Source organism: Nanorana parkeri, unplaced genomic scaffold (assembly GCF_000935625.1).
Source record: "Nanorana parkeri isolate BGI_ZX_2015 unplaced genomic scaffold, ASM93562v1 scaffold240, whole genome shotgun sequence".
Lineage (NCBI taxonomy): Eukaryota > Metazoa > Chordata > Amphibia > Anura > Dicroglossidae > Nanorana > Nanorana parkeri.
In genome coordinates this window covers 523721-536802 of record NW_017306508.1, presented here as the reverse complement: position 1 = coordinate 536802, position 13082 = coordinate 523721, and the positions used below count along the sequence as shown (strand labels likewise).

Sequence of the window (13082 nt, the reverse complement as noted above, 5' to 3'; positions counted from 1 at the left end):
TCCTTCTGTGAGGCAGCAAAAAGAAAGTTTGTAACAAGAAAAAGGGCCATCTGCAAACCGAGTCCAATATGTGTGCGTGTGTGTGTGTAGTATTCATCTGAGAACAGCATTTTTCTGTAACGCTGTCATGGCAAACTACATAGGAGATCTTTAAGGGATACGAGTCATAGGATCCTGACAACAGGACCCTACAGGCACAGCATTCTGTCCTCCCGATGCAGAAGAGCATATGTGAGGCAGGCTGACACCGCTACCACAGCACTGGGGGCCTGTGGTGTGTGTTGTCAGTCGTTCACAGGAAGACTACAGGGGAAGGAGAAACTGGCAGATCAGCAGGTATTTACAGTGGCACCCTGGTTCACGAACGCCTCTGTTCGCAAACAATTTGGTTCGCGAACAGGAAGTTCGGCACAATTTTGCTACCGTTCGCAAACTCTGCATCGGATGACGAACACAACCGCAGCCATCTTCCCTGCTCTGACACATGGTCGTGGCTTCCTCTAGTCGAAAACGCGTTCTGATCACAGTTTGATTCGGTTCGCAATCAAAATTGTGGAACGAATTAAGTTAATGAACCGAGGTACCACTGTATTAATTAGTTTAAAACAGTAATACAAAAAAAACTTTTACTGCTAAACTTAAGCTGTCAAAATCATGCAAATTGAGAGCAAGTAATTTTTTGCATTTACATAAACTTTCAGGCTGGGTTCACACCAGGGTTACCATAATGTGCGAAAATGCCTGCGTTGTGGGGCTGGGGTGACACACCTTGCCAATGCATGTGCATTTTAGCACACCACAACACACGGAAACTGTAGAACTGGCGCTGTCTGGGGTGTCATAGTTTTAATGGCAGACATCTGCATCTTAAAATAAAGGTTGTGCTTATTTAAAAGTAGAAATAAACATACATTCTTATTGCAAATAGGGATATAAAGAGGGGATAGAGTGAGGAAGGGAATGGAAGTTGGAGGGGGGATTCTAATTCATTCTGTCCATTCGCACATCTATCCTTGGAACACTCACATTAAGTGGATCCCAGCAAATTGCATCCTTGTTTGCAGAATCCCAAAAGACTTGTCTAAGCAATCATAAAAAGGTTATCACTGTCTCAGCTTCTGAGTTAGGATTTTTGTGCCGATCGTTACACAGGATGAAGATACAATCATGATGCTCCTGCTCCCAGCAAGCATGCTGCAATACTGAATAGTTGTCAGCAGTAAATACCAGCAGGGGGCCTGGACTGGCCCATGGGATAACGGTCCTAAGGCATTCATCCATCAATCAGCATCACTGCTTAGTAAACTGCTTTTGTTGACTGTGTTGTGATATCCATCTAAACAGAGAAGTAATTTCCAATCTGTTTTCCAGGGAGCCTATTTCAATTTATATCACATTTCACAGATTTTATCAGCCCCAACAGTAAGTTATTAATGTGGATTGTGGTGTGCTGACATTAAAAAAAAGTACATGGATCTTTCTTGGTGCATTTTAGTGTGCTAAGGAGCCCTTTCAAATGTGTAGGCTGCCCTAACACAATGCATATAAACTCACAAAGTAGCACTTATCAACGTGCTTTGTGTCAACGCAACGCAAAGGTGCGAACCTAGGCTATGTGGCAACAGATTTTAAAAGGATTTTCTTAATTAAACTGAGGTTACTGTATGTCTATTATTTACTGTATGGCTTTTTTTCTTAGATGGCTGTATTTATTGATGACCTGAACATGCCAAACCCGGAGCAATATGGCGCCCAGCCACCGCTAGAACTGATTCGTCAATTCCTAGAACTGGGTGGCTTCTATGACACTAAAACATTTACTTGGAAGGTGGGTATCTGTATTTTATTCATTATTCTGGCTGTTATATGATCATGCTTCCTAGGACTTACTACACTAAACTGTATTGCTTTGGTTTGAGCCCGCCACTCAGCCACACTGGCATTTCCACTTGGAATGTGTCTTCATACAGCAAAATGCATGAGTTTTGATGCAGGAAAATGGACAAGTGTGAATAGGCCCTTACTGATATGTATGATTAGGTATGTTTTAGCTGAGGAGAGATGGGCTTTGACTTAAAATGTCCGATCCTTATCAAGATGCGGAAACTTTGTGAATTGAGCCTATTGGGACTTTAATACCAAAGTTCTTAATTTTTATTTGTTGGCTAAAGAAAATTGCAATTTTTTGGGGGGGGTTCTCATAATCCAATCCATTCTGCTCATTCCCCAAATGAGTCTGCTTAAAAAGAAAACAGTTGTTTTAAAGCGGACCTTTAACCATATCTTTAAAATACCAACAAACACACCTTTAGAAATGTTTGGTAATGACAATCTACAAACACATACTTCTAGATAATTGTCGGCTTTTTATTCTTTGCATATCTTATTTCTCTTTTCTTCCCCAGTTTTCTGAATGAGGCCATATTTACTAAGTGCAGGTTACTAGCTCTCCTTTTACTTCCTGGATTTCTGACACATGTGACTAGATATGTGACCATGCACATCATCTCAGGGGAGGAAAATGCCTTTCCCTGAGATCTCCTGAGATTACAGATGAGATTTCCCAGCAATGCTCTGCTGCTGCATTGTTTTGGCAAACTGAAGTCACTTTGCCCTTTCAAAGCAGGAAGTGAATGCCCTGCAAGTGTAAGTATTTCACAATCACCTGACATGTCTATGTAATTATTAATCATCATACATAGAGGGATGCATTGGTAGAATTAGATTTTTGATTGTAAAGGTCCGCTTTAAGCAATAGGTGCAAAAAATTGTACTTGTATACTGGAAACAAACATGTTTATGTGTTGGCCATATTGGAATAACAATAGTGACCATCTAAATAATATACCTTATCTTAATGACTAGCCCTAAAAGAAGTGATTGGGTGTTTTTGTTGCCTGAAATGTAGAGATATAGGCATTATTTTGTGATCTGGCCAAAATTGCCCTTATTGAGCGGTGGTCATCCTGTGTGTCAGTGTGTCAATGGGCATTTTTAAACATTTGATTACCAAATAATATGAAAATCATAATTTAGCAACTAGCTGTTTCCTGCAGAACATCCAAGATGTCTCTCTCATCACTGCTTGTGCGCCCCCCGGTGGTGGAAGGAATGAGCTCAGCCCCCGCCTCCTAAAGCATTTCTGCATGTTCACCCTGCCTCACCCATCTGTGCAGGCACTGCAGCATATATTCCAGGTAAACAAGAATACAGTGTGGATAACGACTTAAGAGAACTGTGGAAGCATTATATTGCACTAGTAGAATATATTATGTTATTAAGCTTATTATGTGCATACCTAATAACTTGAGATTTGTAACGTAGGCAATACGGTGGGAAGGCGGTACATATGCAGCAAAGTAAAAGGTGGCTGTGGCTTTCTGCAGCTACAAGTTATTAAATGGCCAAAACCTTTTTCTTATTTTTTTCCCACTAAAGAACACAGTTTATTGTAACACACCGTTTCACATTCTACAGCATTCGTTTAGATGACATCTCAGAGCTGCAAGGAAGTTGATCCTGGAAGAGATTAGTTGTTTTTACATCTTTGAAATATCCTCCTTATTATCCATTTTCTTAAAGGATTTTTCCCTGTTCATATACAAGTAGGGAAAGAAATTTAACTTGCAAAGTTTTTCTTTGTTTGCGGCAACCGGTGTAATCTGTTATTTCCAATGGAAGGAAGCTGCAGAAGGAACTTTCCTCACAGTTACTGAATGACTATTGTCATTTGACAGGTTTTTTTACTTTGTTCTAACATTGCAGTTTTCTATTCTTGGCTTTAATAAGGTGAAGAAAATGTATAAGTTAAATGAGACAAAGTGCAGTAAAATAAGAATGAATTAATTTCCCCAGTCATAAATAGGCCCCATGTCCAAATACATCAGGTCAGCAGAGTGTGTGGCAATCATTTTATCAGTTTTAGCAGTGATGAAAGCCATGTAGACTTGGGTAGAAATACAGACTGCATGCAGTTTGTGCCCTAGTCAGGTTTCGGACTGGACACACTGACGGTTCCAGCGTAGGAGCTGTGCCCAGATGTGTTAGCGCACTGTTCCCCAACCCCCGGTCCGCACAGTCTTAGTGCGGTCCGGTCATGCAATATATGGCAGTGCACGGTTCGGTGTTGGAACACTACCAGCAGTATATTATGCTTTTTTGTTTATTTTACTTACCTTTTTCTCATGTCTTCTGGACAGTCATGTGATGTGCTGGGTCCTCTTCTCCAACCTTCTCCCACCGGTAGGTGGCCCTGGATAATGCAAAGAGCAGCTCTTGCATCAGGTCATGAAGCCTTGCATTTGTTTTTTCCTCAGTCCTCCAGGTTGAGGAATGCTGGGCATCATTCAACCTGGAAAACTGAGGATATCTTGTGGTAAAGAAGAGATACTGAGTGGAACGATTCCACTATGAAGGTGACTATAGTTTCTGGTGCCTACAGATATCGTTCACCTGATTTATCCATAAATGTAACTTTTGTCTGAAGACATTACTTAACTCCAGCTAATACCCATACCTAAACTTTTAAAGGAGATAGTCTATTGCCGGGAAGGGATTTTGCCTGACAGAGGAAGGGGATATCTGCTTATTTCCCTCATGTATACGTGCATATTTGTGTCACTATCTTTCAATAGAAGCTCATTCACCAGCTGGGCGGTGCAAGCTCCATCAGCTGCAATCCAATGTTTATAGCCTGCTTTATACTGCCATCTCTTTATTCAGCACTTTCTTGCTTGGTGCAGGTGTAATCCTGTGCATTCTTCCACAAATATTTTGTCATCTCAGTGATTCTTTATGAAGCTCTGCCGACACCTTGTGGCCAAGCCAAACATAAACTCTTCTCACTTATGTATTTTAGTGGCTCTGTTGATAAAACAAATGTAATAAATAAAAGAACATCCAGTAAAAGATCAGGAATGCATACTTAGTCCTGATGACGCCGATCCTTACTCTTTTGTAAACCTACTCCAACTGAAGGATCTGTGTGGTGTGGGCGTGGCAATATGTCTAGACAGCTTGGCAGGAACACAGTAGTAATGTAGGGGCCAAGTGGAATCCTAATGCACAGAAGGTGACGCAAGTATCTCATACCCTTCATGCCCCCCGGAGTCACATATCTGGAACAAGTATTACAAAGTAATAGAAATCAATGCACATGTCAGAAACTATTGAAGCTACTGGATTAGCATGACAATCTGGGAGCTAGCATTTTCAGGAAAGGTAAGCAATGACAGTCTACACATTTCTATCAGGTTTTATTATGTGGCCAGAACTATGCACATTGGCTGGCTGTTTGGCTGCTTTCGCACAGCAGGATAACATTAGCTGTGCCATCTATAGTGGTTGAAGAATGAAGATACCAAATGAGGATTTTTGTCCGAAAACCTAATTTCTTTCACAAAGGTTTTATTTGGTTTTTATAATTTTTGTTTTCACATAAAGGTTACAAAAATAAGAGAACAGAAATAGGGCGTGCAAGCCCCGCAACAAGGAACGCAAATTGAAAGTATGCAGTCATAACATTGGGCAGAGCCCTGCAGACTGTAAAACTAATCAACGGAACAAGTGTCAAAGATCATTATGAGCGTATAAAGAGGGCAGTGCTGTTCAGTTTTAGTGAGTAGGACCTAAGATGACATGAAAAGGAGCATCATAGGGGGGGGCTTATCAGGTCCGGACTCTGGGTATCATGGAGTAGAGAGCAATGAGGTGGACGGTCCCCTACACCGAGACATCCGGTGCAGATGGTAATTTCTAGCAAGTGTGTGCACTAGTGGGAGAATGGGTGTGAGCGTGATGAGACTCAAACAGAAGTACATTTTTGATCTTAGAAAAAATCCGATTGCAAATTATAAATCAGGCTCGGCAGATATAACATTCGCTATAGTATAAATAGGGCAAATGTTACTGGGAAATAGGTTTCCCATTTGAGAACAGGAAATCCTGAATGTTAAGGAAAGAAAATTCATATATATAAAAAAAAACCTGTTTATAAGACTCTTTTGTACAAACCCAAAAGAAAAACCGTGGCATTCTCCATATTGTCATAATATTAAATAAAAGGGTAAAGCAGAAAAAATATGTAAGTAAAAAGAAATAGGTAAAGGTCACCATAAAAAAATAGGTGGGCCCAAAAATACTATGTCTTCATATAAATATTAATAACCAGCTATATGTTGTGCATTTAGAAACACATCCAGCCCCTTTTTTTAAACAATCAACAGAGTTGGTTAGAACTAGGTCCAGTGGAAAAGGTATAAACTCTATTCCTTTAGGCGTCAAGAGTATCTCCTTTTCATATGCAAAGACCTTAAAGTGACATTAAACCCTCAGATTTTTTAACATAAAACAATACTGTAATGTGTGCCTTACTGTAATCCATGGTAGTTTCCCTTCTCTTTGCTGCTCTTCCTTTTAAATCTGTATCTGTTCTCATGCTGGACAGAACTTCTGTTTTGCAACAGACTGCCTTGTCTCTGGAATGGCTACATGGTGTCTGTGTATAGGTTCACAACCTGAGCCAGCACTACAGGAAGAGGCACTCAGCTGCAAAGGGAAGTTCTCCCCCAGCATGAGAAGACATGAGGATTTAAAAGGAAGAGCAGCAAAGAGAAGGGAAACAACCATGGATTACAGTAAGGCACACATTACAGTATTGGTTTATGTTAAAAAATCTGAGGGTTTAATGTCACTTTAAAGTGCAACAACATTGAACCAAGTTTACATTATTATTATTACACAGGATTTATATAGCGCCAACAGTTTGCGCAGCTCTTTACAACATAGGGAAGACATTATAATTACAATACAATTCAAGACAAAATGGCAAGGAGGGCCTTGCCCGTAAGGACTTACAATCTGAGAGGGAGGGGAAAGTGAAACATGAGGAGATAGCTGTGTGGGGATGAATTGCTTGAGAATGTGATGGTTCAGTGTCTAGTTTGAAGGGGGCTAGGCTTCCCTGAAGAGATAAGTCTTTCTTTAGTGATTGCCTAAAGGCAGTCAGAATGGGAGATAGATGGACAGGTTGGGGTAAGGAGTTCCAAAGAATGGGAGAGACTCTAGAGAAGTCCTGGAGGCGAGCATGGGAGGAGTTGAGGAGGGAGCTAGAGAGCAGGAGGTCTTGGGAGGAGTGGAGAGAACGGTTAGGGTGATACTTTGAGACAAGTTTGGAGATATATCCGGGGGCAAGGGTTACCACCTGTCCAGGATTCACCCTAGCAGTCCAGGTTTTGAATGCTGTGTCCGGGTTTCATGGCAGCAGAAACCCAGACAAAAGATTTCAGGCAGACAGAGGCAACCAAAATGAAGATAGGGGCTACTGGCCCCCCACTGACAATAGTCTCAACTGTGATATTTACATATGAATGGGTGGCGCTATTTACATATACATAAGCCATGACTCTTTCTCCTAAAAACAATTTGCTCGTCGCTAGAGTGTTCGGGTTTCGCTTGAAGAAAAGGTGGCAACCCTACCAGGGGCAGAGTTTTGGATGGCTTTGTAAGTGGTTGTTAATATTTTTAATTTTATCCCTTGGGCTATTGGAAGCCAGTGGAGGGATTTACATTGGGGGGTTGCAGACACTGAGCGGTATCTATATGGACCACTTATGTGTTTTACAGGGTGATCATATTCCCCCTTAAATGTGATGATGTCAGCGCTGCTCTCGGCAGCATTATACAATAAGTGTAGGGTGCCATGGTGAAGAACCCCGATAACTGTCATGTACAGTGAAATATTATTCCAAGTTTATTGAAAATATCTACATTGCACTTTAACAGCAAAGAGGAAAGTGCTAGATTGTTTACTTTTCAAGGATATACTGTATTTATACCATTTTGTTGATGTATGCAAGGTAGCTGACTAACATATGACATACCCCTTAGTAACATCAGCCAAACCCACCTATGTAACCCTATAGACATCCAAACTCTGTGAATCTGTGAAGTCAGTCTCATTATTTAGGCATAACCAGCTAACTTAGGGCACGATAACGCAGAATCTCTCCCTTTTTGTTCCCACATAACAACCTACACATTTAACACATCCACACATCCTTCTTTATTAATTCTCAGCATGGTTGGAGGAGCTGGAGGGAACAAGACCATGACCACCAGGCCTGTAGCCTGACTGAAGCCTTGTTCGAAATTCCCCAACGCTCCGTATGTCTTCAGTCTTTCAGCTTCATTCAACCCAAAAAACTGAGGACATCTTGTGGTGTAAAAATGGTAACGCTCCAGATTAAAGGGGAGTATTGAGGGACATTTTTAGGAAAGAAAATAGCCCGGAGTTGCACTTTAATGTACTGGCTTGTTTCTGTTTTCACATAACTGTGGCAATGTACCCTAATTCTTGTACTTATGTCCCATTAGGTACAATTGGGTTCATTTCTGCTGAACCATGACTTTCTAGCGGACATTCAGAAGTGCAGAGAGTTAATGTCATCCTGTGTGATTGCCATCTACTTCAAGACATGTCAAAGCTTGTTACCTACTCCGACTAAATGCCATTACACCTTCAATCTCAGGGACCTGTTTAAGGTACCCGTCTACGTTTCTACTGTCCTATACATATCAATAAGACAGGGCCTTCTAAAGCTCTTCCTTAAAGTAAAAGTTTTTTCTCCTTTTTTTTTTTAATGTATAGTTTTGGATAGAGTGCCATAGGATTAGAACCTCTGTTAGTGCTCCTATTAGGAAGATTGATGCTTTCTATTGTCCTGATGACTTCACTGGGACTGAAAGTTGGGGGGAAAACCAGAATTTTGAGGTGTTACTGAAACAGGAATAGAGGGGAAATCCTCCAATAGGGGCACTTGTTTTTGGTGATCTCTATCTAGGAAGAGATTTTTCCCCCCCTTTTGGTGAGATTTTCTCTCGCTTCCTTTCGTTTCCAAGGGACAGAACGTGAAGAGATATCTCTGGAATTGCACACAAATGGCAAGAAATCTGACAGTAATTTTAATAATTCCTTACGCTATCAAAGATGAAAAAAAGCTTAAACTTTAGATATATGTTAATGTGAACCTCTTCTTTGCTCATACAGGGCAAAGCAAAAGGTTCCCTTTGATGCTTGCCCCCACAGCCCCCTGTTATTTACCTTCTCTTTGCTCTTGTCTTTTCCATTCACCAAGGAAAGCAAAGTGACATTCTCAGTATTTCCAAGTATGGGGAAGCATGTGACTCACTCTACTTCCTCCCACATGAGATGGCTTGTGCTTAATAATTGGCCACTAAGTCTCTGAGTGCTTTCATGTTGAAGTGGAAGAGAGTCCTCAACCTTGTGTAAGCTGCAAGTCATAACTCAGAGCTTATACAGGCCTTCTACTGTTCAATCCATCAAGCAACAGGGGACTGAAGTGAATATAAAAAGCTGTGGGGGTAAAGCAAAGTTTTTAATTAAACAATTCCCAGTGGGCCATCAATGAATATCACATATGTTTACTGATGACCTCTCTACTGATGTTCACCTCAAGACACAACAGGGATGGAGTGACGACACCATCTTGTTCCCAAGTTTATTATAAATTTTGTTCTCTGGTTAATTTACAAATTAAGTAATATAAGCTCTTGTCCCACTACTATCAAACTCTTAACAGGTTCTCCAAGGTTTGCTCCAGGCAAGCGAATCAGTCATTGTGACAAAGGAGATGGCGGCCCAGCTACTTATTCATGAGTCTACTCGCGTTTTTCACGATCGCCTTGTAGACCAAGGAGATAGAGAGAGCTTCTACCAGTGTGTGTCAGATGAACTGCACAATTATTTCAAGGTAAATAAGGACAAACTGGTTCAAGTGTGTCACTCGGCTTTACCGAAGATGAATATGTCCAAATTCTAGGAAGTTATGTGCAGTTATTTTCATAAACACAAGAGTACACAGAGTAACAGGCCTTCATTGGGTTATTGATCAACTCAAACAATCATTGACATAGTAAGTTTATTACACCTATAAATGCATATTGTTCCATACCACAGTCCTTGTAACTTCTAGTTTGTCACAAATTAATATAACGTATATAGCTGCCATACAAGTTATCATTTACCGCTATTCTCCTGCTTCTGTGATTAATTTAGAGCATTATGCTGGGAGCAATAGGGGTTGAACATGCATTCAGCCTGTTGTATGAGGTATGGCATGCCCAGCATGCATTTTAGGTGAACTAAAAAGCCAAGAACAGTAACACTTTCTAAGTTTAACCCATACTGGGTGAAATATAGAGGCTGCCATTGCTGGCATCCTTCTAAAAATGCCAGTTCCCTCACAGTTACAGTCTTAGATTTAAATCAATGACCCACAACAAGTATTTGACAAGTTGTCAAAACTCCAGATCTACATTCATGTCCTCCTGATCTGTTCCAGGTCAGTGACCCAAAACGTTTTGAAGCCACTGGATCATGCTAGGTCAGGCAACTAGAATTTTCAGAAGAATAGGTCAGCATTGACAGTGCCCATATTTCTCTCAGTACAGGTTTACTTCAAAGCCACGCAGAACCTTCAGTTTAAATCATCTAAATACATTCCAGATGAAAATACACAAAAGGTCCACAAATATTTGTCTAACAGTTTGTTTTAAAAAAAAAAAAGTATTTCCCCTGCAAGCATGTTGTAGAGAAGGACCCTTGCTCTTTGCTTAGAAATAGTGGTCTCTCTGCAGAGGTCTGAAATAGCCGAGTCAAAGCTAGAGTTCTGTAATCAGCAGGGATCAAGTGATTTGCTACTTGGATAGCTCTGACTCAATAGGGGGTGTGTCAGACCTCCGCAGAGAGACCACTGTTTCCACACAGACAGCAAGGGCTCTTCTCTACAGCCTGGTGGCGGAGGAACAGGCTTTTCCACTTAAGCTGTGGCTGCTTTATCACAAAACGAATGACTAGACTTTGAACACCTTTTGCTTTAGATGCACCTGGAATGCATTTAGCTTATTTAAACTGAAATTTACGCAGTGCTTTAAAGGAGAACTATGGGGTCAGTGCTTTTCCCCACAGTTCTCCCCAGGGTCGCGGGAGGACACAAACTAGCATCCTCCCGTGATCCGAAGCTCAGTATACCCGCGAGCTGACCTGAGACCTCCGCAGCCGGGACGGATCCCGACATTGTCACAGGTCGGCTCGAACTATGAGGATGAGTGATTTTCACTCACCTCATAGTTCTCCTTTAATCTTATTGGTGGTTAGGATCCTTAAAATGGGTTTCCATACAACACATGTTCATGCAAAACCTTGCACTTATTTTGAAATATATTAGCAGCTGGATTTCCACAGCTCAAAGTCAATATCTGCAGAACAGAAGTATGTAAGAACCGGGAAAAAAGTTTGCTATGGTTTGTGAGGTTTGTAAGTTTGTTGTTTGTGAGGTTGTCTGGAATGCAGGGAGGGGGTCGTTTTGTTTTTTTTTTAATCCTGACTTGCACTTTATTTTGCTGCAGATTTCCTGGTCAAAAGAAAAGTTGATGAAAGAGCCGATTCAGTTTGTAGACTTTCTAGGGACAAGTTCATCGGCGAAGAGCAGGGTGTACCGGCCAGTCACCAACCAGAGAAAGCTTGTATCTAAACTGGAGGAGTACTGGATGAAGATGAGAATGACCTCCCCCAGCTCTGGAGTGAGTATCTTCTTCTGTGCTTTCTATTTTCTTCATGGAATCGGCTACTTTACTCTAAAGGCAAAACAGACCTCTAATACAGAGCCTTCTACATAGAGGTAACCTGTGCCCCTCCACTGCTTTGGGGGGTCATATAAATCCAACATTTCCATTCACCGTGAACACTTTCAGCATCGCTTGCAACAATTGAAATCAATTTGTTTGAAAGCCTCTCTTTCCTCTTGAAATGATAAACTGACATCAATGTTTGCATATTAAATGACTTAAAGAATGTCTAAATCCAAAAACAAAATTATAATACATTACAGCTTAGCAGTCCTTAGATATGGTGGCTGCATTAGAAGTTCATTGTTAGGTTTATTGTTAATTTATGTTGGAACAGTCCTTCACTACATTGGCCTCTTTGTCCACTGATTGTCCACATATTTGTCTTCACGTGTCTGATATTGGTGTCCAAACTCCTCTTTTCCCTCTTTGCTGTGTTGCAATGCAAGTAGACTGAGAAGGATTGTTTGGGTGCCATTTGGAATAGAATGCATCGCACCAGCGCGCATAATGTGTGTTACCGTGTATTACAGTAATTCCTGCTTTATTGCAGGTCAGTAGTGTGAATGGGCCCTAAAGGCTTCAAGTAAGCTCCTGAAAGTTTGCATATACTGTACTTTGTAAAGCTTGCTATGCACACTGAGACACCATAGAAAGCCTTAGGCAGTACAAAGTAGCTGTGGTAATGTGCACAGTGAAAAACCCTGAATTACAAATAAACTCACGTTGCATTGGATGCTGCACACTTTGCACATCATTCCAGTTAGCATACAGCATATGAATATACTTGATTATAGTTAAGGTGCTTAAGCTGCTTTCTGATTTCTTTTTACAGGACACATATGTATTCTTTACTGGAGCCGTCCAGCATATCATTAGAGCAGCTAGAGTCTTCAGACAGCCTGGAGGTCACATGATGCTGGTAATAAAAACTCCATCATTGTACATCAATTCATCTTGGGCTGTGTACTGCTTAGATAAGTAATAGCAACCGTCAACATTTTTACCACAGAGGAGGGAAATATGTTTTAGAAATAATCTAAAGATACATGCCATGTGTAAATAACCCCCATAATATATCTTGCCTAGATATTGAACACACTGGCATTTATTGTTCAGTGTTAGAATTAACTTCATCAAACATTTACAAAGCTTTTTACAAGCTTAAAACAGATTTCTTAAAGTTCTCTTTAAGGGAGCTTCCTCACATTAAGAACTGAAGGATGATTAAAGCTCAACTTTTAGGCCTAACTGAGCTTGGGTTCACTCCTCCTGTTTGTGTGCTCTAATAATGATTTTAGTGCAATACTTTATTAAAACAATATTTTGTATGAAAATACAAGATGTACAAAATTAACAGCCCCATCTTGTTATTCTATTGTTCCTGTGTGTTCAGGTAATGTATGGTTTGGGGGTATTTTACAAAATGTATATAT

The 13082-nt window shown here is 40.7% G+C and overlaps 1 protein-coding gene across 1 annotated transcript in view; it reads left to right on the top strand.

The window, feature by feature from the left end:
• The window catches only part of DNAH14 (dynein axonemal heavy chain 14), a 188228-nt gene that overhangs the window by 126180 nt on the left and 48966 nt on the right, over positions 1-13082 (top strand). The window contains 6 exon segments of the mRNA XM_018556494.1: positions 1700-1828; positions 3057-3197; positions 8374-8541; positions 9600-9770; positions 11428-11601; positions 12482-12568. Coding sequence (XP_018411996.1) covers positions 1700-1828; positions 3057-3197; positions 8374-8541; positions 9600-9770; positions 11428-11601; positions 12482-12568 — 870 coding nt within the window.